The sequence below is a fragment of the Dermacentor variabilis genome, chromosome 3 (genome assembly GCF_050947875.1).
Source record: "Dermacentor variabilis isolate Ectoservices chromosome 3, ASM5094787v1, whole genome shotgun sequence".
In the NCBI taxonomy this organism is placed as follows: domain Eukaryota; kingdom Metazoa; phylum Arthropoda; class Arachnida; order Ixodida; family Ixodidae; genus Dermacentor; species Dermacentor variabilis.
In genome coordinates, this window is record NC_134570.1 from 164,334,367 (window position 1) to 164,362,018 (window position 27,652).

General features: G+C 47.7%; 1 protein-coding gene across 5 annotated transcripts in view; it reads left to right on the top strand.

Moving 5' to 3' along the window:
• Window positions 1-25,107, top strand: part of LOC142576490 (uncharacterized) — a 107,541-nt gene extending 82,434 nt beyond the window's left edge. For 4 of the 5 annotated variants that reach the window (XM_075686635.1, XM_075686637.1, XM_075686639.1 and 1 more), the window contains 4 exons: window positions 8,317-8,460; window positions 13,816-14,108; window positions 19,234-20,278; window positions 24,475-25,107. In XM_075686635.1, coding sequence (XP_075542750.1) covers window positions 8,317-8,460; window positions 13,816-14,108; window positions 19,234-20,278; window positions 24,475-24,695 — 1,703 coding nt within the window. In that variant the 3' untranslated portion in view covers window positions 24,696-25,107. The remainder of the gene's footprint in view (window positions 1-8,316; window positions 8,461-13,815; window positions 14,109-19,233; window positions 20,279-24,474) is intronic. The other variant, XM_075686638.1, reaches the window with a different exon arrangement.
• Window positions 25,108-27,652: the final 2,545 nt, after the last annotated feature.

Below are 27,652 nucleotides of genomic sequence, written 5' to 3' on the forward strand. Positions count from 1 at the left end.
TGCGAGGTGTGGTGACCATGGTCACCCCTCACACAACTGCGATGGCACACTACATTGCACGAACTGCGACGGCAAACCACACAGCGCCTTCCCGAGCTTGTCTGACATAGAAAAGAAAACGAGAATTCATGACTGGAAAAAAAAGAAAGCACCTCCTTCAAGGAAACGCGAGAACGTTTCTGATTTCGTCATACCACAAGGTATGCTGATGTGGCGCGTAAGGAAGCAGCGCCGCAGCAGACTCCGGCTTCAGCCCGGACCACCAAGAGTGTAGCCGTGGCTCGGCGACCAGCCCTTTAAATGGGTGCAACCACCGCTGCTCCACCATCCTAGAAAGGCCCGTGAACGTCTGGGTTGGTGGTCTCAGAAGTCTCGTCTCCCGAAGCGAGGCCTTCAAGGCGAACGCACAGCTCGCAAGAGCGCGAGTCCAGCGCCCTGCAAGAGGCTATCGACGGGACTTCCAGTCAACCGGCGCCGCCAGCGCCCAAGGAGCGTCTAGAATCTCTCGACTGCTCCAAAAAAGAGAAACCCCACATCACAGGGCCCCAGAAGGCCTCTGTAAGATAACTTTCATATATTAGGCACACAGCACACATTTCTTCTGTAAAATGGACGGGCAAATATTGCAGTGGAATGTTAGGGAACTTCTGCACAAGCTAGAGGATCTTAGAGAACTTCTTTATAAACTAAGTCCAAAAGTGATGCGCGTCCAGGAAACACTTAAAATCTAGGCACGCAAACTTTCTCACCCAATATGCCAATTTTCGGAAAGGCCGCGATGACTTTCACTCCTCGTCGGGCAGTGTGGCTATAATAGTTGATAAAAGTGTTCCCTATAAGCAATTGCAACTCCAAACGTCCCTTGAAGCAGTTGCCGTCCGAGCGCTGATGTTCAAAAAGATGGTGACCATTACTTCCGTTTACATTCCCTCCCGCTGTCAAATTCACAGAACAGATTTCCAGAGCCTTATTCATGAACTTCCGGAACGTTAAATAGTCGTAGGAGATGCAAACATGCATAGCTCCCTTTGGGGAGCCTCTCGTTGTGATGCGAGAGGCCGCTTAATAGAACATTTCCTTATTTCCTCACGTGCGTTCCTCCTTATTAAGAAAGTGTCAACATCCTATAGCGTTGCACATAAAGCATTCTCCTCCACAGACATAAGCATAGCATCAGGTACACTCATGGCGTAGCTAGAGTGGAACGTCATAAAGAACCCTCACGGAAGTGATCATTTTCCGATTGTTTTAAGTTAACAAAACCAGATGACTGCTATCCATAAATTCCCAGATGGGAAGTCGATTCAGGTGACTGCATGCTCTTTCGGGAACTTACGCAGTTCCTAGGATGATGTCCGCGCCCTCATATTGATGATGCAGTGGCATACCCGACAGCGTATTTAACTGAAGCCGCATCAATGGGCATACCATAGACTTCTAAACGACACATTCCATGGTTGAATAAGGAATGTAACGAAGCACACAGAAGGCAGAACAAGGTGTTTTGTCTCCTGTGTGACTCTCCGATGGCTGAGAACCTCATAAGCTTAAAACACATAAAATCACAATGTGGAAGAACACGACGCACATATTGCTGGAAGGGAGGGCTGGCAAAAGTATATCTCGGGTATAATTTCATATACGCAAGAAACAAACGTACAGGGTAACAAAATTATTAATGTGGCGTTCTCAACATTTGCCGCTAGATGACGATCAAGGCCAGAGTCAGGAAGACCAGGTCAGTGCCCTTGGAGAGCATTTCGAGCGTGCTTCTAGTTCATAACATAACGCCGCAGCTTTCCTGATGCACAAATATGTAGCAGAAAGTACGGCATTGAAACGCAAATACAGTGGAAGTGAACAATAACAACCGTCCTTTTGGTGCAGCCAAGCTCGGAGCTGCTTTGAATACTCGTGAGAAGAGTGCTCCGGGTGCCGTATCGCCGACGAAGCCGTCGTAGACGCCGTCCGGCGAACAAAGGGTCGCACTTCCGCGGACCGCGCGCAGATGTAATCAGACCAGGCTGAGAGTTGAACAGGAACTTATTTTAATAAACAGAGTATGTGTACATGCGGAGCTCCGTTACGTCACGCTACATGTTCGCGTGACCGATAGAGGCGCACTGTACCATCCACTTAAAAAAAAAACAAAACAATGGCTGAGAGATCAGCGACTTGATTCGTCGTAGATCCGCGACATCACACCGGGAGCTCATCGAATTATGCACCTGATGATCAAACACCGTCATCTTGATGCACAAATGGCTCTGTTTCTTTCCAATACTAGGTGGGCAACAGGGCACATTCCTTTAGCATGTAAAGAGGTGGTTTAATCCCTGTCTTGAAACAGGGTAAGGATCCATCTTCCATTGCAAGTTATTGGCCTATAACACTAAAAAACTGCCCTTGTAAGTTATTTGAAAAAATAATCAATCGTCGGATATTACGCTTCCTCGAATCAAAGAAATTGCTTGAACTTTATCAATGTGAATTTAGAGAAGACCTATTCACGACTGACCACCTCGTGCGGATTGACGCATACATTCGTGAAGCTTTTGTCCACAAATAGTTCTTCCTGACGGTGTTCATTAATTTAGAAAATGCGTGTGACGCCACCTGGTGTTACAGAACTTTGCGACATCTCTCGTAAATAGTTATTCGTTGCAACGTACTTAACCTAATAAAAAAGTTATTTATCGAATCGCACGTTTCGTGTTAGAGTTGTCAATGCTCTGTTCAGGCCATTTATCCAGGAGACCGGGGTACCACAAGGTGGAGTACTTAATTGTAGCCTTTTTATTATAAAAATGAATTCGTTACGTTCATTTATTCCGCTTACGTTAATGACGTGCAGATGGGCTTTGGATATTGAAAGCTCGCAATCTGTGAACGACAGGCTCAACTTGGTCTGAACAAATTATCGAGATGGGCACAAGAGAATGGATTTCAGATAAATCCCACTATAAGCTCCTGCTTCCTCTTTTGTAGAAATAGAGGCCTGGTCACAGACCCCCATATTGAGTTGCATGGTCAATTAACGCTTACCTGTAAACAGAGAGCACAAATTTGAGGCAGTATTTCGGACCCAAAGTTAACTTTTATTCCACACCTGATGTACCTTAAAATTATATGCCTAAAAACCATGAACATTCTTAAAATTATATCATACAAAACGTGGGGTGGCGAGCGGAAGTGCATCTTGAACCTGTACAAAAGCCTAATTCAAACTCGTTTAGATTACGGGGCCATAGTGTATCAATAGGCTCCTGCACCGCCTTGAAGGTTCTGGACCCTGTCTATCATCTATGCATCCGCCTGGCGACCGGTGCCTTCAGGACAAATCCTGTAGAAAGTATCTACATTGAAACTAGTGAATAGTCGCTTCATCTTCAAAGGTCGTACTCCAGCTTCATGTACTTTCTCATAGGAGCGCAAGCAATTAGCACCCTTCTCTTCAACTCTAAATGATATGGCTAGTGTCACCCTCTTTCATAACAGACCTGCAGTAAGAGAACTGCTAAGAGATTTATTAGCAACGGGCGCGAACGGGTAGCCGTCACAAGCGTTAAGCGAAAGACAGTAACCACGGGCTCATACCGGTAGCGATGGTGCTGTGGCGCAGGCAGGCTACTCTTCTTCGTTACAATCGCCCTCCGCAGAGAAAGGCGCCATTCTGGCGGCTTAAGACAAAGAGACTACTATTGGGTCGTAGTACGGCTTAAGGCGAGAGATGTGGACAAGTTCGCGGCCGCGATGGCGTAGGTCCGTCGATGGCGTGAGGGGCTCTACGATGTAATTGACGGAGGACGTTTGCTCCAGAACGCGGTAGGGTCCTAGGTATTTTGCGACAAGTTTTGAGGAGAGGCCGGGTGTAGTAGCGGGTACCCGAAGCCATACGAGAGAGCCAGCCGAAAAAGTTGGTGCAGAACGGCCGGCAGGTTGACGGGATTGCTGCTGCCACTAGTCCTCGGTGGAAAAAGAGCGGGCAAGCTGGCGGCATTCCTAGGCATGACGAGCAGCTTCAGATAGCGGAGTACTTTCGGACGCGTCAGGTGTATATGAAAGAATGGTATCGAGCGTAGTAGAAGGTTCTCGTCCGTATAGGAGAAAGTAAGGGGAAAAACCAGTAGTTGCTTGCGCCGCAGTATTGTACGCATACGTCACGAAAGGGAGAACTTGGTCCCAGCTTGAATGATCAGAGGCGACGTACATGGAGAGCATATCGCCAAGAGTACGGTTGAAGCGCTCGGTCATGTCGTTAGTTTGTGGATGGTACGCTGTACTGGTGCGGTGAACGATTCGGCATTCGTCGAGTAGTGCCTTCAAATCATCGGAAAGAAAGGCGCGGCCTCTATCGCTCAGAAGTTCGCGAGGGGCCCCGTGGCGAAGAAAGAAATGTCGTAACAGAAATGATGCAACGTCGCAGGCGGTGGCAGTCGGCAGAGCAACTGTTTCAGCATAGCGGGTCAAGTGATCCACTGCAACAATAATCCAGCGGTTGCCTGCTGGAGTGGAGGGTAGCGGTCCGTATATGTCTATACCAACACGATCAAAGGGCTGCTTAGGGCAGGGAAGGGGTTGTGACGGGTAGACTTGTCCGGGAGGTGATTTTCGGCGTTGGCACTGAGCGCAGGAGCGAATGAACTTTCTGACGTAGTTATACATGCCGCGCCAATAAAATCGGACGCGTAGTCGAGCATAGGTCTTGAAGAGGCCGGCATGTGCGCACTGAGGGTCTGCGTGGAAAGCGTCGCAGATAAGGTCACGGAGATGGCGGGGTATCACGAGAAGTCACTTGCGACCGTCAGAGACGTAATTACGACGATAAAGAAGGCCGTCGTGAATGCAGAAGTGGGTAGCCTGGCGGCGAAGAGCGCGAGATTGTGAAGAGGTGGATGGATCAGAAAGGATGCTGATGAGAGCACTGATCCAGGGATCCTTGCGCTGCTCCGGCGGCATGTTGCGCAGTGCATGAGATGGAAGTGTGGGCTCAAGGGCGGATAGGCAAGCGCAGTCAGCGGAGACCGGTGAGCGAGAAAGGGCGTCAGCGTCCGTGTGTTTCCGGCCGGAACGGTAGAGAACGCGGACGTCGTACTCCTGTAGCTTAAGGGCCCAGCGAGCAAAACGGCCAGATGGGTCCTTAAGGGTAGGCAGCCAACAAAGGGCGTGATGGTCAGTGACGACATCGAAAGGGTGACCATACAAATAAGGACAGAATTTTCCAAGGGCCCAAATAATGGCTAAACACTCTTTCTCTGTAACAGAGTAATTAGTTTCGGCCTTTGTCAGAGTTCGGCTCGCGTAGGCAACGACATATTCATCAAAGCGTTCGGCGAAAGACAGCAACCACGACCTCATGCCGGTAGCGATGGTGCTGTGGCGCAGGTAGGCCTACTCTTCTTCGTTACAGAACCCCTTTTCACTGCGTTTAAGAAACCTCAGTGAGAAATGGGTGTTCCAGTCTTTGAAAATTCTCTAATGGCTCCAGCGGAGCTGTTTCCGCCGTGGCAATGGCAACTCGTTGAGTGTGACGCATAATTTATTGGTTAATAAAGGGAGAATCAGACATCCACCCGTTCGTGGCAATTGCTACAAAGGAAACCCATACGGGTTCCTCGAAAGAAAATTCTCAGAGTTCAAGAAAAATTCGTCCTGGTCCGGGACTCGAGCCCGAGACCACCGCCTTTCCGGGGTTGCCGCTCTACCATCTGAGCTAACCAGGCGGCTAGCAGATGGCAGGGCGAAGTCGAATTTATCGACAACACGAAGCACAGGCAAGTGTTTGACGTTGTAGTTCTGCGGAAACCCGCAAGGTGGAGAGAAGTAATTAATAAAGCGAAAATCAGACATCCAACTGTTCGGGTGGTTTCCACAGAACTACTATGGCAAATCATTTATTGGTGTAACAAACACGATCCAGCTGGGCACATACAAATGCACTTTCTGGAGCGTCAGTCACCCAAAGTTTCACACAGATTCATCAAAGTCACAAACCGGCGTCTCTTACGCACCTATCAGTCCATAGTTTTCGGAATCCGACGTTCTGCAGCCAGACCCCCGTGTCTATACGGCAGAGGCCTATGCACTATTGTCGACTACTAAACACATCAAGAAAACAAAGCTTCCAAAGGCTATTATATTCACAGATTCCTTAAGTGTCGTGAAAGCTTTCGCAATTGCTACAAAAATATAAAAAATTCTGTCATGAACGACCGCTATTATCTGCTCCACAGTACGCATGCATCTGACCAACAGGTTGTAATATGTTGGGTGCCTGGGCACAAGTACCTATATAGAGGGTAACGAGCTCGCAGATCAAATGGCAACTTCTATAGCAACGAAACCTAGCAATCCGTCCATACCACTTCCTGCCACAGGCTTGAAGCCATTCCCACGCAGAAAACTCAGTAGCTATTGGCAACACTTGTATTATATGCCCAAACATTTAATAAACTTCATGTAGTTAAGCCACTTTTGGGCAACTGGCATCATTAGCAAAGTCACGACTGAAGTTCTCTTTTGCCGCCTCAGAATAGGGTGCACATACGGTACTCACTCATTCCTTTTGACTGGCGCTGAACCTCCTCTCCGTGGCAGATGAGGCGAAAGGCTGACTGTACTCCACGTCTTGCTGGAGTACAGTGGAGTACCGGGTAGCACAAGCAGAATGAAAAAAGCACTTTCTTCTGGCATACAGACTACATATTCCCTCACATCGGAAGTAAAAATTTTTTTAGACCAACGCAGCACCAAAGTTTTTCAATGATGTTGTGCTACATGTTACTAGCCCGAGAGAATCGTAGCACTCCTTCTATATAGAAGGTGTTGCTGCGAGCGTACTGTTTTGTAGCGCACATGCCTCCAGGCCCTTGTGCTCAAGAGTCTCAGTGAGGCAGTAGTGCTACTGGAAGCGATGTTTCTTTTTCTTTTCACTTTCCGGAATATAATGTAGGGTAATCACTCGCATCAATCGTCCCTGACATTATTTTAATACTTCTATACATTGCATACCTTACAGTGAAAATTTTAGGCCTCTTAAAAGCCACGTTACGTCAGACCCTTGTCATTCACCGCGTCATTGACTTCGCCCCAACATTCTTTGGCACTCATTGGCCAAAGCTGGTCCTTGGGCCAAAAAACACCACACATTGTCAGTCTGTCATAATTCGTGACTGTGGGGGGGGGGGGGGGGGGGGGTTTACTGAGAACGCAAAATGACTATGTATAAGAGTTAATTCGCCACTTTAATAGGCAGAAAACTAAAATACATGATAAATAGACGAAACAGAGAATAGACCACGATTAGAAGTCGGCCTCATGAAGTTGTGAAGGAGCGTTTTTATCTAGGGTAACTAATCACATATCACAAGGAACATAATAAAGCTTTCAGACAAATAAAATTACGTTGGAGCACATATGATTTACCGATGCCCTTGAAAACCATAGAGTTAGTAAAATTGAATTTAATGGAGCTAGAGCAACTTAGGTTATGCGGCGCGTGCCACCAGGTTTTACAAGATCAATAAATAAAGTAGCTAAAACTGTGTTGCTATGAAGCTTATTCATAAGACATGTTTTATTTAATTAGTTTAGGGCTTGCGTTAGGGGTTCAAGTAAATCATCTCTTAAAAAAGTGGCATGTCAAGGTACGCGTAAGTTGCATAATTCATGAAAATATTTTGGTGATTAATTGTGTTAAGAACTGTGGACATCTGGTTGGTGCTCATTTCAAAGTAAAAAAAAATGTGGATCAGGTGTGTGGAGCCTAATTCTTAGTCCACACCAAATTATTTCGACGAATTGTTCTTGGTGGTGGCAAGTCTTCCATTCGCTAAGCACAGGTTCCACTCGTGCTGCCATTTTGACGTGAACACCTTCCGCGTTGCTCGAATGCTGTCTTCCATTGGGATTCTTGTATTTGGTGTGCTTTGGTGTGGTGTCAGATGCGCATTCAACCGCCGTTTCATTGCCTGTGAAGGGCTCAATTAACACTGACTTCACATGTTCATCCTCGCCCGTTTGTGTTTCGTCCTTGTTCGTGTTGTTTGCTAACGCTAGCGCAAAAAAAAAACAATAGTGTAACCTCACCAACAAGCCCAATTTCAAGATTTTCTGACGTTTATCACCTGGACTTCTTTAACGATGGGAGAGGGGGTGCGGGTAGTAGGGATGAAAGATTGTGTCCATGAAAGGCTTACATTACTGATGCACAATTCGATATGAGACCGACAGCATGCCTCCTGTAAATGAGAACCAATGCATGAAAGAAAAATGTTGTTCCACGTCTTTTATTCCTTAACCAATATCTCTCTTCAGGCCTTGTGGCTGGAGCACTAATTAAAAGTTTCGGAGTACGCTATACCATCGTCCTTGGTGGCATTATGATGTCCATCGGATACAGCGTGTCATTCTTTGCTACTTCAACGCTGTTCATCGTGCTTACAGTGGGAGTGGTAACAGGTAAGTTTATCTAGTCTGCTGTACTCTGGAAATATGTATGGATGAATGGGCACACGCAGAACACCACGTGCACGGTGCGTCTGTCAAGTGGAATACAGCGCTTACCAGCATGGAAAACACCTCCCATGCTTCCTATCCTCGTCGTGTCCTTCGTCCTTATGTCTCGCTCATCGGCCTTTGAACATGTCGTCTTAGTTGACATATTAAAGAAAATTCGAGACACACTAAATCAACTTAGATTGATCAAGTGCTTTCTTCAAAAGCTAACCTTCGTAAATGTCGCAATTACTCGTAGATAGTTATAAGGAACAAATGTGTCAAAGTTCTGCTTTTCGAATTTCACGCCGTAATCCCAGCGCCGGGACGTCACTGGGACGACACGGATTTCAAAATATATTTTGGTATTTGGTCTGATGCGTATTGGTAAGAGTTCTTGAAACGTGCTGCTTGTGGTCTTTGGCTCCTTTAGAATACAATGCAGTTCATCTTCGCTGATTTAGATTTAGGTGCACGTTAAAGATCCCCAGGTGGTCGAAACTTCCGGAGTCCTCCATTACGGCGTGCCTCATAATCGTAAAGTGGTTTTGGCACGTTAAACCCCATAATTTAATTTAATAAAATACTCGCTAATAAAAAAAAGATTGACCAGGCCCTAGCAGATGTCATCAAAATCCGTGACACCACAGTGTTAGGGTGCGGGAATTTCATGCCAGCGGCACGAGCCCTATTTTTTTCTCGCGTCTTTTAGCACTTACCAGGTCATAATGCTCATGGTAAGAGTGCGCTTTCCAGCATTTATAATGGTTATTTGCAAACACAGCTCAAGTTATTTTTTTTTTCTCTTTAGTACCCCCTTAAGTTAAAGTTCTGCGCCCGTGCTCGATACCTAGCCATGTAGGAACAGTAAAAGGTCGGTAGCCGGTAGATCGAGCCTAACGCAGTAGATTTAACAGCTTTGACAATAAAACCAGCAAATTACCATTCAGAAAAGCTCACAGAGGAAAAATCCCGTCCAGGTTTCTTAGGGAATGTATAGAGAAAACCCTATAAAGACTATAGAGCACCCCTATTGCAAGCGATATTAGGCGGTGATCTTAATTACCCTGGTATAAATGGACGACGTCCTGTGTGAACAACTGTTCGGCTAATCTGCACGAGCGTTCCCACTTTCTTCACACAATAAAGATGCTCGATTTGGTTCAACTGGCACACGAGCCGACTAGAGGCTTGACGTGTGCTGCATTTATATTATATATAGATACTCCAGGAAAAGCTCATACAAACGTACTTCAGGGAATAAGCGACCACAGATTCGTTCACTGTATACTTCCGCTGTCTTTTTAAGCAAAATATACTGTCACAACAGAGATACTAAACTATTCCAGAGCTGACACCACAAAACCAAACCGAATGTTGGATAAGTTCGCCCCCATGTTCGAAGCCACTTTTAATACCCGCACAAATGATTAGGACTGGATTGTCGTCCGTGATAAAACAACGGCAACTGAACTTACTTGTATCCCTAAAATAGTCATTAAAACCACAATAGATACGCCATGGTTCACAGCAGATGTTAAAACATGTCTTAATTGGAAAAAGAGAGCATACCAACAGCGAACAAAACAAACACGAACAGTGGTTGGCAAAAATACAACGGGGAATACGTTACTGGTGAGACAGCAATTATTGAGACTAAATATAATTTTTTTAATTATACGTTAGCTAACTTGTTACAAACTAAGCCTAGAAAATTTTGGCGCATGATTAATCCTAAAGAAGAACATGCAGTTCATCCAATAAACGACGAAAGCGGTAACGCTGTCCCCGCGGAAACCACAACCGGCGTATTTATTAATTATTTTTTCTGAAATTTTCACTACCGAGTAACTTTTTCAAGCTATTTTTGAGGACACAAATTCAGCTCTTCGTCACCCATGTGCACAGGCAACCGTTAGAGCACTAAGCGTAGCCTGTGCTGTTGAGCGGTTGCCACTTAATTCAAGCCCTGGTCCTAACGGCGTCAACACTAAACTTCTACAAATGACAAAGCACGTTTCCTCCATTTCACGGTCGCTCATCTTTCAGCAGTCCTTAGACAGCGGGAGCATTCCTGGTGACTGCAAAATGCCGCATGTCATTTCTTCATTCAAATCTGGCAATTGCACAAGTCCTAACAGTTGCCGACCGATATCACTGACCTCTATGAGCAGCAAACTTTCTTTTCACGCATTATTACCGTTTGAATATAAACACTTTACTTTTAGATGGTCAAAATCTTGTCAAACACAATTGTTTGAACTAGTTACAGACCTTCATGACTACATCATGAGGAAAAATACACAGACGCAATATTCATTTATTTTGGAAAAGCTTTTGATCGTGTTACGCATAACGAACTAATCAATATTTGGGGTTTTACGTGCCAAAACCACTTTCTGATTATGAGGCACGCCGTAGTGGAGGACTCCGGAAATTTTGACCACCTGGGGTTCTTTAAAGTGCACCTAAATCTAAGCACACGGGTTTTTTCGCATTTCGCCCCCATCGAAATGCGGCCGCCGTGGCCGGGATTCGATCCCGCGACCTCGTGCTCATCAGCCCAACACAACACCATAGCCACTGAGCAACCACGGCGGGTCCATAACGAACTAGTGAAGAAGGTCGATAACCTAGAATTAGATTCCACCACAACCGGTTGTATTGCCGAATTCCTAAATCTAATAGATATCAACGAGTTGTTCTTAAGGAACATACATCTGGAACCACGCATGTTCTCTCAGGATTACCACAGGGGTCAGTTCTGGCACCATTGCTTTTTCTTATTTACATGAATGATTTAACCAATAACATAGGTTTTAAAATAATACTTTTTGCTGACGACTGCGTCATTTACACGCAGATATTACCTCCCGAGGGCGTCACTGTCTTATAACTGGACCCAGTGCAACTCAGCCAGTGGTTTAAGCTCTGACACATAGAGTATAACGTAGAAAAAGACAAAGCTTATGACATTTTCTACACTTTATAAAACTCCTCTAAATGCTTACACAATGGACAATACAATCATAGAGAGAGTGAAAGCTTTCAAATACCTGGGCGTCTATTTAACTACAGATATAACTTGGCATACGCACGTAGCACACATAACTAAGAACCCAGGGGAAAGACGGGGAATGCGGGAGACGGAAATTCAAGACGGTGAGCAAAACGTGAACAAGGTGAATGCAGGAGCCAACGTTTCGACAAGTGGCCTTGTCTTCAAGGCGACGTACGCTTTCCTCGCCACAGTATATATAGGTGGGGTTCTTCTAAAGGGGAGAGGGTGTGAGGCGTGAGGATGCGGAAACGAGGGAAGGTGTGTTAGCTTGTCGAATTGAGAGTAAAGGAACGCTGTGCACAAGGTCGAAGCCAGGGCCACCCTCACCCCCCACCCTGGTCTGTCAACCCACACCACAACCAGTCGTTGTGGTGTGAACCTCTCCTCTTGTCCTTTGTGTTTTTGACTGGTTTTTTTCCTTCAAGTATGTACCAACTGGCCCAGATTTCAACCCTTCTCGTTCAACCCACGCCTGTTAGCCAGCGTGTCATGGGCGTCTGACACACCGGCTGAAAAAAACGAAAAATAAAAAAGAAAAGGAAAGGAATGCAAAGGAAAAAAAGGGGGGGAAATAGGCCAAGAAATCCAACTGAGTGTTGTTGCCTATAGCTTGAAGTTTAGCATAGCGAATAGATTCTAAAGCTCCCTTCAAAGGGAGCTTTAGAATCTATTCGCTATGCTAAACTTCAAGCTATAGGCAACAACACTTAGTTGGATTTCTTGGCCTATCCCACGCGCCTTTTTGTTTCCTTTGCATTCCTCTCCTTTTCTTTTCTTTTTATTTCTTTTTTCTTTTATTTCAGCTGTGTGTGTCAGACGCCCTTGAGACGCTGGCTAACAGGCGTGGGTTGACAGACCGGGAGGGGGGGGGGGGGTGAGTGGTGGCCCTGGCTTTGACCTTGTGCACAGCGTTCTTTTACTCTCAATTCGACACGCTAACACACCTTCCCTCGTTTCCGCATCCTCACGCCTCACACCCTCTCCCCGTTAGAAGAACCCCACCTATATATACTGTGGCGAGGAAAGCGTACGTCGCCTTGAAGAAGACAAGGCCACTTGTCGAAACGTTGGCTCCTGCATTCACCTTGTTCACGTTTTGCTCATCGACATAACTAAGAAGGCATTTAAGAAATTAAGATTAGTTAAACATCGTTTGTGTTCTGCCAACTAAGGAGCGAAGCTTCACGCTTACCCATCTCTCATCAGGTCTTCATTAAAATATGCATCGAAAATATGGCAACCAAGTACTTTACAGAACCGCATCGAGTCAGTACAGGATAAAGCGGTAGGATTCATACTTTCCTCACACTCTCCCTATGTTAGCATAGCATTGTTAAAAAGCAGCATCAACATTTCCGCCCTGAACACCCGACACAAACATTCGTACTTGACATTCTTTTATTCTTTATATTACGACGAGACAACATTTGCAACCAATCGCATTAAGCCAGCACATCACATTTCGTCCAGACGAGATCATGGACATAAAGTGCAACCTATATTTGCTCTAATACTAACATATCAATGTCCTCCTTTAGTGCAATCCCTAAACTAGTTGGATGCGTTAACAGAAAATATTGTCGCTTGCACTAAAGCAGTTATTTTTCAAAGGCAACTTCTGGAGCATCTTCTCCATGAGTAACGGCTGTTTGCATGTTTATCCGTTTCTTTGAATTGTATAACGTTTCGTTTTCATTTCTTCCTGCTGTTTTTACTACTTTATATATATATATATATATATATATATATATATATGTGTCACGCAACCTTCACATTATAATACTGCGTTACCATTTCCGGGATTCATATCCCGGAAATCATTTTTTTTTCTATTATTGGTATTTATGCAGATTTAGAATTGTGCAACATTTCTGTCGTTACGCCTGATTTACCTAGAAATAACATTCTGAATGTGTCGTTAAAGTTCCTTTCTGCCACGATGTTTACATTTTACCCAATTCAAATCTATTTCTTTGTTTTTTCATTTGCTCAAGTATTCTTATGTTTGACAAAAAGATTTGGTATTTCTCCCTCCCCTCCCACCCCCCATGTAATGCCCTCTAGGGTCTTTAGGGCACCTATTAAAGAAATGAATAAATAACATATAGTGTGTGCAATGAATATCCTCGCCCTTTCCTTGCTGTGTATAACGAATTCGGCAATGCAACACCGAGTGTTTTAGGACACAAGACTCTTGCTTCCCGTTGAACGACCGATCAGATCCACAATATCCCCGTTCATTTCCTCGCTGCTTCAAGGAGCCGGTCACGGCATAATCACCAGCTGCTCCATCGTGGCCGTGACCCAATACTTCGACAAGCGCCGCGGCATCGCTCTGGGCCTGAACCTGGCCGGCCCCCCAGTGACGTCACTGGTGGTTCCAAAGCTGCTCGAGTGGTTGCTGAGCGAGTACGGACTGCGCGGCACCTTTCTCTTGCTGGGCGGCTGCCTGGCCAACGTGCCGGTTCTGGGAATGCTGCTACGCAACCCTCCGTGGGAGAAGAACATCCGGGACGCTTCGGCTGCACTGGACCAAAAATCCTTCACTCAGGTGAACTAAAAGGGGACAAGCAGAAACGTTCGCTGCAGTGACCCGCACGTTGGCGGTTGGTGACTTTATTAAAAAGATGCCTCAGGGCTTGCTTTCACCCCGTCTCCTACGGCATAGCATCCAGGGCAGGAGCCATGATGAAAAAGAAAAGGAGCGAGTTATGATGTGGACCGTATACCATGCTCAGAGGCTTTTCGTGATCACTAAAGGCGCGGATATAGTATGGCGTATATGGGCGCTCCACAATGTAGCGTCACGGCGCAGCCAGTGCGACCGGCGGCATTCGGCGACGGGCGTGGTTGGACGCGGTCGTCGCGTGAAATAGAACATGCCGTATCTCATGCCAGAGCAGCTAGACCAGAGTACGTGGCGCGGTATCTCTGCAGGCTGGCAGCATGGCAGCATGTTGGCCTGCAATTCGGTTACACTTTGAAGAGACAACGCTCAGTTTGCGCCTTCACCGAACCAAAGAATTGGGCAGCAGCTATTGAAGCGGTTGATGTGCTAAAAACATTTTTTTTTGTTTTTAAGCTCCGCAAATGTTGTTAAGGTCCTAGCTAAGAAATATTCAATTATGTGGGCAAAAATTCTGCATTTATTCTCACGCGTGAAACGGCACAGAGCCACCTACGAGGTTAGAGCCATTCTTTTCTTTTCCTGTACATTTTCATTGCAGCTATATCGAGCACTCGGTAGTTCAGAATCCTCTGAACTACCATGCAGAGCACCACGTGGCGTAATCGTTGTATGTTGTTTTAGATCGCAGCTCTTAAGCGTCCGTTCCTGCGTTTCGTGCCGGCGTCGTCCCTCGGCGTAACCAAACGAACGAGCGGAGCGCTGCAGGGTATGAAAGACGTCGAAAGGGGGGGGGGGGGTGACCGCGAGGAAGAAAGCGGAGGAGGACGGTATGGCTAAAGCGGACGAAGAATAATTTCGGGCCGAACCGCTCATGTGGTGGCGGACTAGCCAGCGAAGCTGTAGATCACAGACCGAGCAACGGTAGCCAACTTCCGTGTCCAGAAACATTCAGTTGAATTTGCAATTTGCCCCGGTGAAACTCGAAGGAGGTGGCCACTCACGCTTCTGCCACTTAGACGCAGACTCGAAAGACTTAGCTAGATGCTTACGAGCGGCCTCTAGTGCGCGATCTTCATCGGTAGCTTGCGCTCGACGCCAATGATTAGACTCTCACATCTGCTCTAGCTGATATTTTTCGGAGGCAAAGTCAGTGGCCGCTCTCTCCGCTTTGGCACGAGCACGTTGTCGTTGGTTATAGTCGTATCTCTGCTGTCGACGCCTGTCCTCGTATTGGCTTGCTCGGTCGTGCACACATTGCGTGGTCTTTTCGCTTTTCCCACTTTTGCTGGAGTTGCAACTGTTGCAATTGTCTACCTCTGCAATACACAATCTGGTTCTTACACACCGCGGCGCACATCCCCGTGTTTTCCCGCTACAACTGCTGCGCCGTTGTATTGAGGGCAGACGACAGCAGACGCAGTCGACAACAACAGCGGCCAGCGCGGGTGCAGCACCCCCACCCCCCACCTGCGCTGGGGCGGCGCGGTGAAATCACGTTTCCGTTCTTTCTTCTACGCCGTACTATCGCTCGTTATCTTTTTTTCACTTTACGGACGTTAATCAGCCCAGATAACCCCTTTCGAGACCGCGCAAGGCCGCCATTTTTTTTGTTCACTTTACGGATGTTAGCCAGCCTAGATACAGCCCCCCCCCCCCCCCATTGGGACTACCCTGTGCCAGCATATTTTTGATCACTTTACGGACATTAGTAAGCCCAGATAACCTCTTTCGAGACCACGCAGCGGCGCCATCTTTTTTGTTCACTTTACGGACGCTAGGCCCAGATACCCCCCTGAGAGACCACGCATATTGCTGATTCATACAGGTCCGTCAGGTAAATAACTTCTCTGTAAAAGCACCCGCTCACCGCGCACTTGTGCGCTTTCGCCCCGGCAACAGCTAATCGCCACGTTGCTGCGGATGACTCTCAAGGCACCGAAATACACCTGACACAAATTTTCAGCGATCCTGGCGTCGCGGGCGTGACGTATCCGACTTCGCCAGGCGCAGCCTGGCATGCTGAAAACGCCGGTCTGTATCCGCGCCTTAAGCGAGATGTGCAGCTGAGGAAGACATATTCTTCCGATGTTCTCAGTTCCAATTCCCTTCCAGTGTAGCTGAGCAGCGTCCACAGCTACTTCTGCGCTAGACGCATTGGACAGGAGAGCCTTTCTGTCTGTTCTTCGGCGTCTCGAGCAGGTCGCTAGTGCCATCTTTTCAGTACGTTAGGTGTATGCGCAAACCCCAAGCCGAAAGCGCCGTACAATCACCTCTTGTCTCGTCAGTAGGGGCGCAATAGCAACGGTGCATGCGCGGTGGCTTTAAAGCGCGTGCGTACCATCGGTGTTGCTCCCGCTGCGCCTGAAGTGAAAGTATGCGATTCGCTTCATTATCACACTCATCATGGTGCGCTACGGCTGTATGGCGAATTAGTTGCCGGATGACAATCGCGTGAGCCCCGCGTGGTTCGCTTCACGGCAAGAAGTGTATTCGTTCTTCAATAGGGCCCCGAAAGAATGTAGAGCATAAAAACCCGATGCTCGATCCCTACGTCACGCCCCCGCGGTACTTGATCTTGGACCAATACGTCACAGATGCGACTGATCTGAGGAGGAAACTCACAGAAGAATAAAACTGGGTAGGAGCGGAGACGGCAGGCATTACCAACTACCGACCAGCAGCTTACCGCTATTTCCTTAAAAACAATTTCGCCGACGATTACGATACTCCCTAATGCAAAATTTGAGCGCAGTTGTATACTTGTTTTCATTTTGCGATATATTGGAGGGCGCGGACACCCTATCGCGTCCGGTACGTTGCAAACGAGCGAAGTGTGGCGCGAATGGCTCGCTAATCGGCAGATCGCGAGAGGAAGTGCGTGGCTGAAGCGTGAGTGCGATTCACAGTGGCCGCCGCAGGCAACCTCCGCTCATTCAGCGCTTTGTTTCTATACAGGCGGCCCGCGCTGCTCTCGCGCCATCTAGTAGCCATCATCGTCGCAAAGCCCCGCGTGCGCGGCACTATGCTTTTCTTCTCATGCTTTCGCCATGCCCTCCTCCTCCGCTTTCCTCCTCGCACTATTTTCACTATCTCCGATATTTTCATACCTCGCTGCGCTGCACCTTCGCTCTCATCTTTCGCTGTGCTCGGTTGCTCGGTTACGAGGCAGGACGCCGACGCGCGCCGCAGGAACGGGCGCCTAAGAGCTGCGTTCTAAATTTGTACAATCGCAGCGTTCTGCCATTACTAACATGTGAGGCAGAGGCGTGCAGATTATCAAAAAATTCTTGAGGAATAACAACCATGCATGCAACGAGCGATGGAACGAAAAATTATGCGCCTTAGCTTAATAGACAAGAAGACAGCGATGTGGATTGGAGAGCAAGCGGGAGTAGGCGATGCTCTAATTAAGAGGAAGAAATCAAGTTGAGCAGGCCATGTAACGCCCAAAGCAGCTAACCAATTACAACATCGATGCCAAGAGAACGGAAGCGCTGCCGCTGCTGCCGCCGCCGCCAAATAATGGAGAGAGGACCTTTAATGAAAAAACAATGTTGAGGTCGGCCTGGGGGGCGCGCCTCTAGACCATAAATTTACGCTTGGAAAGATGCGAGGGAACTGCGCATGCAAAGCAAGTTAGGTAGATGAAGGAAGGTGGGCATAAAGAAAACGATAATGAGACAGCTTCACAGTTTACTGTTCTCGTCCGGTGCAACGCAGACGCGCACATTTCACGGAGTATCTGGAAGGACGGGAAGTGGTCAGCACTATGCAGAAGCGCAGTCAGAAGGTTTCTGTGACGTGCGCGAATCGCAGAGCATTTGTCGGCACGGGCTCGTTTGAGTGAAAAGGCTGGAACACGACTGTGCATGGCTACATACTTTAGGACGCCAATTATATACATTTTCATTATTTCAAATGACAGCCTTTTCAATAACGTATTGTTCACCAAAACCATCAATATGTTCTTATTTGCACATAAGACACGGCGCGTTCATGTGGCCAATTTCGTAGTACGTCGCGTATGTTTGTCGACGCGTACTTTTGCAACATATGTATACCTTCGTTAACAGAAATTGGTCTGGGCTCGTAGTAAGGAGCACAGCATGGTTTGTGGCCAGCTATGGAATAAACTTGAATGTAATTTAATCTGTAGTAATAGTTAATGAGGGTTTACGTACAAAAGCCGCGTTTCAGCTGTGGGCACGCTGATTGCGGGAGGCTGCGGATTATTTTGGCCAGATGAGGTTATTTAACGTGCGCCGATAACTCGGTACATGAGCGTTTTTTTTTTTTGCATTTCGCCTCCAACGGAATGTGTTTGCCCCGAGTGGGAAACGAACTCGAAACCTTAAGCTCAGCATATCATACTGACCGCTGATAAAGACGAAGAAGACAGGGGAAGAGAACACTGTATAAATTACACAGAGCTGTAGTCGCCCCTTGTCCTTGACAAATGTTGAGGAGAGTGCGCTGCGGGGGGGGGGGGGGGGCGCAGACGTTGAGCGTGATATTACAGTCCAGCTGCTATGTGGACAAAATAATAATAGATCCAAGCTGGATCTTTCTTTTGGAGGAAATTCGTTCAGCGTTCGGTGCGCTGAATGCAACTACGTTGTTCAACAAGTGTAAAATTTACAAATGTCCATGAACCTTTCATTTGGTACCTATGATTGGCGTGGTGATGCTATTTGCACTTAGTAGGATATATACGAATTGGTCCGAAATGTATGCAGTGGTTTCAGCTTCAATGCAAGTAGTACTGTTGGTAGTGTTTTACTTAGAAGCAGTCAGATAATGTATCCGATGAAAAAAAGAGTTAGGAAAGTATTTAGGATTCACGCAATCTGTCACAGGCGCAAAACTTTGCAACACCGTCAGGAAGGATTGCTTTCCGCTTTCATTTATTTAGAGATAATACAACGGGGTAAAAAGCTAATATGCTTTTCAATATAGCAGCTTCTTTTTCTCCATTTCTCTTCTACTCTGTTTTCATTTTTGCACTTTTATTGCGCTCACTCATGAAGGTCCATTTGTGAATTCGCAGGTGGCTAATGGCGGCACTCAGCGCGTCTCCGTGGTCTGTAACAACAAAGACATCAAGGTTCCTGGCAGAATCAGCGTGGAAATAGATCCGATCCCGGCGCGCGGAAGGCGGCGATCGACAGTGATCAGCGTCGCGAAACCCACTGAAGTGCTGCAGAGCACGACTATCAATGTGCGCCGACTTATGGTCGCCGACCTGGTTAGGAGAGGAACAGCGTCAAACGTGAACGCCGACCGGGACTTCTCGGGCAAACTATGTTCACCGTCGCCCGAGCACCGTCCTTCCATCGCATCCCGACGAAGTAGTATGTTTGCCAGCAGCGTGGGCGAAGCGTCGCCAAGCGAGGTGTCTTCCATCGCTCCGACGGTTTCGCCAAAGTACGCAGCGATGGAGCGAAGGGGAACCATGATGAGTGTCGCTGGATCCATGTTTGCCGCCAAACGGCTGTCGTTGAACCAGGGGGATGCGTTCTCGCGAAGAGGAACGGTGATAAGCGTGACCTGTCCGTCTGGACTTGGAAACCTACAGGAGACTACTGTCGAGGTGACCGCAGTCGAAGCACGGTCCTCCGCCCTGAGGAGCCTCAAGGAAGTGCTGTGCGCGCCGCGGATGTATTTCCACACCTTGAGCTTCTTGACGTACCTCTTCTTCGTGGACTCGTACCTCTCAGTCATGTTCGATCTCGGCGAGGACATTGGCGTCCCGGTCAGCGAGTCAGTCGTCGCCCTGACACTCCTGTCAGCTATGGATACCGTCGGCCGGTTTTTCGTACCGTTCCTGAGCGACTACGGACTCGCGTCGACAGCGTCGTTGATTACTGCGTGCTATCTCTCGCTTTCCGTCATTTCGGCACTTATACCGTTGGTCGCGGGAAAGCTTGTCTTTTTGGCCGTGTCTGCGATTCTGGGACTACCCGGAGGCTACATCCTTGTTGGCACATCCGAACGCATCTCTACAGAGCTGGGGACAGACAACCTGCCGATGGCCTACGGAGTGCTGGTACTCGTCTCTGCCGCGGGAAGCTTTGTTCGGCCACCTGTAGTAGGTAAGTCGAACTCTTACACGGCGTAATGGCTAGGCCTAAAGATACATACGATCTGATGGCTAACCGACAAAGACCAAAGATGGCGTTTGCTGCGCTTGCAATACTGATCTTACTGTGACACGAGTGGTGTGACACCTCAAATGAGTTTAGCAATGAAGATACGAAACATTCGCACAATTATTTACAAAGAAACAGCTGCCTTATTCCGCAGAATTCCAGCTTTTCTCTTCTTTGCCTTAGCATTGGCACCCAATATCCTGTCATTGATATTGCGGAAACATGAACGCATGATCTTTTGGTCACGATTTGTAATTGCTCCAGCAATTGGGCACGCAGCACTTATTAGGCATACCCTGGCATGAACGTAATCCACATTCCGCGGCAATGGAGGCTTGCCGGACACACAACCGCAATCGCAGCACAAGCCCAGAGACTACATGCACGGTTCAGGTCCAGAAAGAAAGTGCACTCGGAAGCATGTCGCGGCATGCCAGGACTTTTTGAACCCCGAAGCTATCCAAGGAGCGGCAGAGTTCCCGGAACTAATCGAATTGTTATCGCCGTCGTCGCCCACTCGGTCTTCCGCGTCTCATTTTCAACACAGGTGCGCCGCTCGTAGCTTCGTAGCACGCTGCACGGAACTTCTATGTGGGCTTTCTTTCGCGTGGCGTAGCTAAAGGGGAGAAGTACAGCCAAAAGGCCCTAAGTTCTCTAGAGGCTGTTGCAACATCTCGCGCGCGACGCCGTTGGCGGAAGTGCGTGGAACCGAAGAAAAAAGCGAGGAGCAAAAAAAAAAAAAGAAGGTGGGGCCTGTGACGTATGCGTCACGCGATCCTCGAGGTCCGGTACGGAAGAACGCAGTGAAGGAATTTCGCTTGCGTAGTCGCCTCCATACACGTTTCCGCCGACCAGGTAGAAAGCGGCGGTCGCGCGTGGATGGAGGGGCTTTAGCTTAGGCTAGACGGGGCGAGTGGAGAGAGCATCTTGCTTGGCAGTGGAGCCCGCCTGCTGAAATCATGGGTTCGCGGCACTGAAATATTTCTATCTCGGCTATTAATGAGCCGATTTCATTTTATTTATTTTTTTGCGGCAGAACGCCCCCTAGAGGACACGTGACGACTTCCAGCGTATAACCAAAATTTGCTATGGCACCTTGTGAGGGGCCCTTTAAGGACTGAATTCCTTAACAACTATTTTCAAAGCTTGGCAAGTTTGAAAGAAAAAAATAAAAGCAAGAAGTTTACTAGTTCGTAGCTTTGCACCGAGAACATATATCGCAGTTCTATCAACTGCATCTGTTAGAACACCCAAAGCCGACAAATTTGATGTATCAATTTATATCTTACGTAAAAGTGGTAGTTTGTTTACACGGGTTTTGCAAAATTTCTACTCACATATTAGTGGTATATATCACATATTAGTGGTATATATGACAACCTACAGTAATACATCAATTTTGTCTTAGATGTAAAATAGTACATCTAAGGTGGACAACATTGATACGAATCCATACGGAGATTCAGTTGACGGAATTGTGATATCGCGTTTTATTGCTGAGTTACAGGGCTATAAACTTAATAATATCGTTCTATGAAATTTTGAGGTTTTCAACAATATTTATTAAAACATTGGCGGCCTAAACCGAAAATTTCCTCCGAACTGTCACTGGATGTTGCCTTTTTAAGTGGAACAAACCTCATCCAAAATTGCTGCAGTGGTTGCCGTGAAAAACAATTTCTCCTTTCCAGAGTTTTGAGATGTTTGAGAGTTTTAGAATAGGGGCCCCAATAGTTCGGGGCCCCATAGAGCTTTGCGGGTGTTAGCGTTGGGGCACGCAGGAGTGAAGAGTTTTAGAATAGAGTATTACGTTTGCGGATAGCGTCTTGCGCTGACTGCGCCACTACGGCGTCAAAGAAAAGTTATTAGAAATAATTAAACAAAATATACCATTTATGATAGTCATAGTAACTTTGACTTGCGTGTATTCGCGTTTAATTACAGTTCAGAGGTTGTCCTGTAAGCAGCAAACAATTGGTTGCACTTAGTTTTGAGCAGACCAACTTTACGTGCCTTCACTAGCCAAGCTTAGCCGTGTTAGGCCTACGAGCCATAAAATCCACAATCGAATTCAGAATCCGCAGCGCCTAATGAATCAATCTTCATGACACATGCTAGTTGAGAGAAAGCGATAACCGCACTCACTTCTCCTAGCTTGCGAACTTCACGCGTTACCCCGAACCGAACCCAGTTTACTGCTATAGGTTAGAGCCGTCGCTTCGTTGGGTGCCGCCATGTTTGCTGACGCAAAGCTTTTGGGGCCGCTATTTGGGCTCCCGCTAAATCGGTGAAATAGCGTTCCCAACGCAAAACCCAAACGCAGTTAGCGTCTCGCGCATGCGCAGTGGCTTCGACGCTATTTCTTTGGGGCCCCAGAGCGTTTGGGGCCCCTATTCTAAAACTCTCTATTAGGTCTCCGAGCTAAAGCTTCCCCTTAATGCTCAGCGGTAGGACGCAATGGCGCGCCACCGATGCAATCTCTAAAGCCCCTTTTAGCAATCTCGAATGCCGCGCAACAGGAGAGGGTCTTGGCGGGCGCGCCACCAGATGGCGCGCCGTATCTAGAGGAAAACCCGACAGAGGAACCCGGCTGCGTGTTTCCATTTACGTCCGAGCCCAATGCTCGACCGCTGCGCCACCATGCGCCGCCCGCACGCACCCCGTTTCTAGGTACTTTTTCGCCGAAGCGCTACGGCACACGCCTTAGATACTTCTAGGTACTGGTTTTGCGTCCCTGGTTGTGCCTGGGCGCGCAGTCTGTTCGGCCCAGCCCGCTTGGGCAGAGTTTAGGCGGGGTGGGTAATCTTAAAATTTAAATGCATTTGTATGCTAACCCAACGAGAAAACCGTCCCTCTGTCCATCCCGTAATAAGACGACCGCTTTCGAGATAGCGCCCGCAGCAGCGAGCGAGTTCGCTTTTGCGCTGGCTCTCGCTTCACCGCCAACGAAGCAGCGAGAACACAGCGCCGACGGTGCTCTCAGCAAACGCCTCACTCTGCCACTTCCACAGATCGCTTTCGAGTTACAGGCGCACACGTCTCTTCAACACTACAGGTAAGCGGCGAGAACACGGCGCGCGAAGCTGTGAGCAGTCGGTATTCTTTGCGGCCATCGCAGATAGCTTTCAAGGCACGGTCCGCGCGGCGGTGCCGTGCGAAGCCTGCGCTTGAGTACGTTGACGGTCCGTAACGGTTCGACACGGATGGATAAGGCGCTAGAGAGCGATAACGACTTATAATGATCGGAACGTCATCAGCGCGCCTGGCGCCTCCAGCTGCAGTGATTTGCTTGCGCCATCAATGATCCTTGCGCTGCCGTGGGCACAAGTTCGTGGCCTAATCAAGTTACATAGCATTGGTAATGGCACCGGGCTGCGTGGAGATGAGCAAGTGGCACAATACTCACGCGGCTTACGCATACTTGGCCTAACTCGTGGAGGTGTTTCTGCGTGATTTCTTTGTTTTGTTTGTTTTTTGTTCCTGGACGTCGCGCGATAGTTTGTTTAATATGCGTCGTGTGTGGCGCTTTCCATTGCTATTGTTTTGGCTGGAAGAGAGATAGTGATGCAAAGAACGTAAGGACGCTTGATTGGATCGAAGATGTGGCTCGTTGTGCAAGAAACCCAACATGCCCCCACGATTATCCCGGATTTTGTAGATCGAAGCGCATCGCCCACCATGACGAACTTTTTATCACATCCCTTTATTCAGGCTGAAAAATTTCGTCCAGTGTTACCTCAGCTTCCAAACGCAACTTTGCTTTTGAAATAGCCTAGGCACCGTGTTTTGAAAAGCCTACTTTCTCTTAGCGACAGCTGGCTTGTCAGATTGTGCGCCCAGGCATAACATCTTCCTAGTGCCACCAAGCAGCTAGAAGGATCTAGGGCGCTCGCAGTGGCGCTTCGGGGGAAAAAAGCACCTAGAAACATGGTACACAGCGGTCGAGCACTGGGCTTGGGCGTAAATAGAAACTCGCAACTCGGCTGCAGTACGTGGCTCACACATGACGCCTCTCGGTGGTGGCAATACGGTGCGTCACTACATTAATTGAATGCTAATCGCATTAACGTCGACAGTCATAGTGAGATGGGTTCTGCCGAATTATTTTTTTGTTAATATCGCAAACTCACATTTTTCAGGTGCCTTCCGCGACACGATCGGCTCGTACGACGGACTCTTTCAACTGATGGCAGGAATGCTTGCCCTCGCGCTGCTCTTCAACGTCGGGCTCTGGATCAACGGTCGGCCATCTTCGAAAAAAAGCAGAATGACGGCACCTGCGCAGGACAGTGGTGCGCACGTTTCCACCGGCGAACCCTTGCCCACTCTGGCGGAAGTGGTCGATAACACGACGCTGTAGGGGCGCGCGGACATGCAACTCTGAGCACGAGACAATGTCGCGTAGGGCGAAGTGGCAGTGGGAGATCGCTGCGTTGCGCCCTCGTGCACGTTGCTTAGAGCCTCATATGATGGGAACCATATCTCGTATGGCCCCGCAGATGTTGCCCCGTATTCCCTAGACACTAGTGAATAAGTGTTTGTAAAATTACTCATCCCGTTTTGTGATGGCCGATAATACCACGTGCGACTCCTGTAGGTATGTATACCTGTGTGCCTGTACAGCATACCTGCAGTGAACCTGTACGACGTCCAACGTCTCGCTCGGCAGAAAATTTTGAACCAGTTTGACTCGATAATCACTTTGGCAGCCTAAAATACTGGGGCCCTGGTCGCATTCGTCGCTAGGGCTAGGCGCTATTCAATCACTAGTGCATTCGGCCTGATTGACGGTTGTTTATTCATCCTCTGCAGCACAGTGGCTCTCTCAACGCTTTCGCTTTTATATTACCACTTTTCCTCACGCCTGTAGAGTAGAAAACCGGATGGTCTTCTGGTTGACGTTTCTGTCTACGTTATCCTACTTTCCTTTCACTCTCTTTCTCTCTGTCTGTCTCAAAAGAGGCATCCTGGTGCACGATATTGCGTAGAAGCGAACAGCATGCTGCCATAACCAAGACGGCAATCTTCCAGAGAGCAGCCATATGGTTCCTGAAGTGAAGTAGATCTGGAGTCCCCCTGAATCGTTTCTAACTGAATCTGAGCTACTGAGCAAATGAGGACGTTATAGCGTTATGCTTTCGGAGTGCAGTGCTATACGTCGCACTTGGTACTAAGTAGACAAAGCTGAATAAATATGTTGTCAGTACGTTGTCAGCGACAGTCAATTTTAAGTCACGCTCGATTTGCTCGTCAAAGCAGTGGTGTTTACAAGAGCTTGTGACAAAAAAAAGATAGGCATTCCCACCACTGCAACATTTACTAGTATAAAGCCAAGCAGTTTATTTACGTGTCGGGTTTTTACAATAGGTCAGTGCCTATTTTCACAAGCTCCGCAACATCCCTGGCAGAACTTGACAAAATATTTATTTCACCATTCAAATGCCGTAGCTAGAGCTCATAAGTTTGTGAACACTGTACGTTCGCAAGGAGAGTGTTTTAGTCCGATACGTTTAATATCGGAATGCACTGACGAACGCGCACCGCATCTCAGCTGCGCGACAGCACACGTCCGATGTCTTCGTATCTGCGGTGGAAGTCCGAATACCGACGTATGAAAGAACCAAACAAAGCTACTTGCTTGAGTAGTAAACGTTCGTAAAGATTGTGGAAAGCGGGATTTCTTAGTTTTTTTCTACTTTGTACTCGTTGTCCGCCTCATCGAATAATTTAGTTTACGAGTCACAATTGTGTTATCTTCCAAAAGCATTTTTTTTTAACTTGGTGCACCTAAAAAGAAACGCCGTATATACGACATAGCCCAAGAATCGGGTAAAGGGGCATAAGAAAGAAATGTCAAATACCGCTGCTCTTTCTCTGTTACTACGGAAAATGAACTGGTACAAACCTGCAGAGACCGACTCTGACCTTACAGGTAATTACCATCAACGTATGAGACATTTACGTCATCGGAGCAGCGGCAGCCTGTCGGGAGATGGTAAATGATTGATTTCTTTTTTCTGTTTTTTTTTTAACTGGCGACGATGGTGCTTAATAAACGCTGACGTCATTCCCGAAATGAACGATGAATCGATCAGTTCCTGCGCATTTGGTGCTAAGACACTAAGAAAAAAAAGAACTTTGTTGAATGACGTCGCAAGATGGACGTCAAGCAAAAGAAATGCAAATCAGCGCCGTTCCTTTCTTCAACTAATAGAGGCAGATGTCACGCCGCTGCCGCATTTTAACTCTCAGAGGCGGCTGAAGAGAAGCAAGCATCACGATAGATTTGAGGCTGAAAATTTCAGAGCACATGAAGTCTCGTGAAGTCTCGAGAAGAGCAACGTAGTGAGCATCAGTGCTGCTCACATTTTGCCAGTGCCGTGCGAACAGCATGTCATAAGGCTAGAAATACGAATGGTCGGCGAAAAAGGAAAATGTCCCAGAAAAAAAAATTTACGCTTTTTTCTCTTGAGCTGCCAAAAGAGCTGCCAGATTTCCCAGCCTAAAAAAAAAATTAAAGTTTAAACAAAATATGTTGCAGAAAGGGGCCCGAAAAAAAAATGACGCTAAAACTGTGCACTTCAACCAAGAAGCCCCCAAGCGAAAGCACTGATAGCGACGCGGGAATAAGTAGTGCACTAGCTATTTGTTTTAGATGTTTGTGTTTCTAACAGGTACGGTGTGTTTGTGGAAAATTTACGTTTTAATGTCACGTTGACTGCGGCAGAGAGAGAGAGTGAACTTTAATGAGCACCAGCAGTTCAGTCGGCTGGGCCTAGGCCTCCCACGATGGGACGTCGAGGTCTTGCCTCTTCGCCGCTTCGAAGGCCTGCTGGGTCGCCCAGAGTTGGTCGTCGAGATGGGAGCTGCGCAGGGCGGCGTGCCATCTCGACGAGAGGGTCACGGGATTAAGGTCTTGGTATTGATCTTTGCACTCCCATAGCATTGGATCTGCGGCAGATCCAATTAATTTTGAATTTCCAGTCCAGCGGATATAATATATTGGCAGTCTGTTCATGGTTATCGCCGGCATCGCACGGGCATCGGATTACCCGGAAGCCCAAGACCGGCCCGGCCGGCGAGCCGGGCCGTGTACAGCGATTTTTACAGCGAAGCTGTTTACGTAAGCTACCCTCCGGCGGTGGTCGATGTCCGTCCGTCCGTCTACGCGTCGCGTCGACACGGAAAAAACTTTCGTCTCCAGTTTCTCCCGAATGCTCTGTAGCCCTCAACGTAACGTAGGTAAGTTGAAAAAAAAAAAAACATACTGTAATTGGCCGCTAAGACCGCTCTATCATTACGCCGAGTTTCACCTAC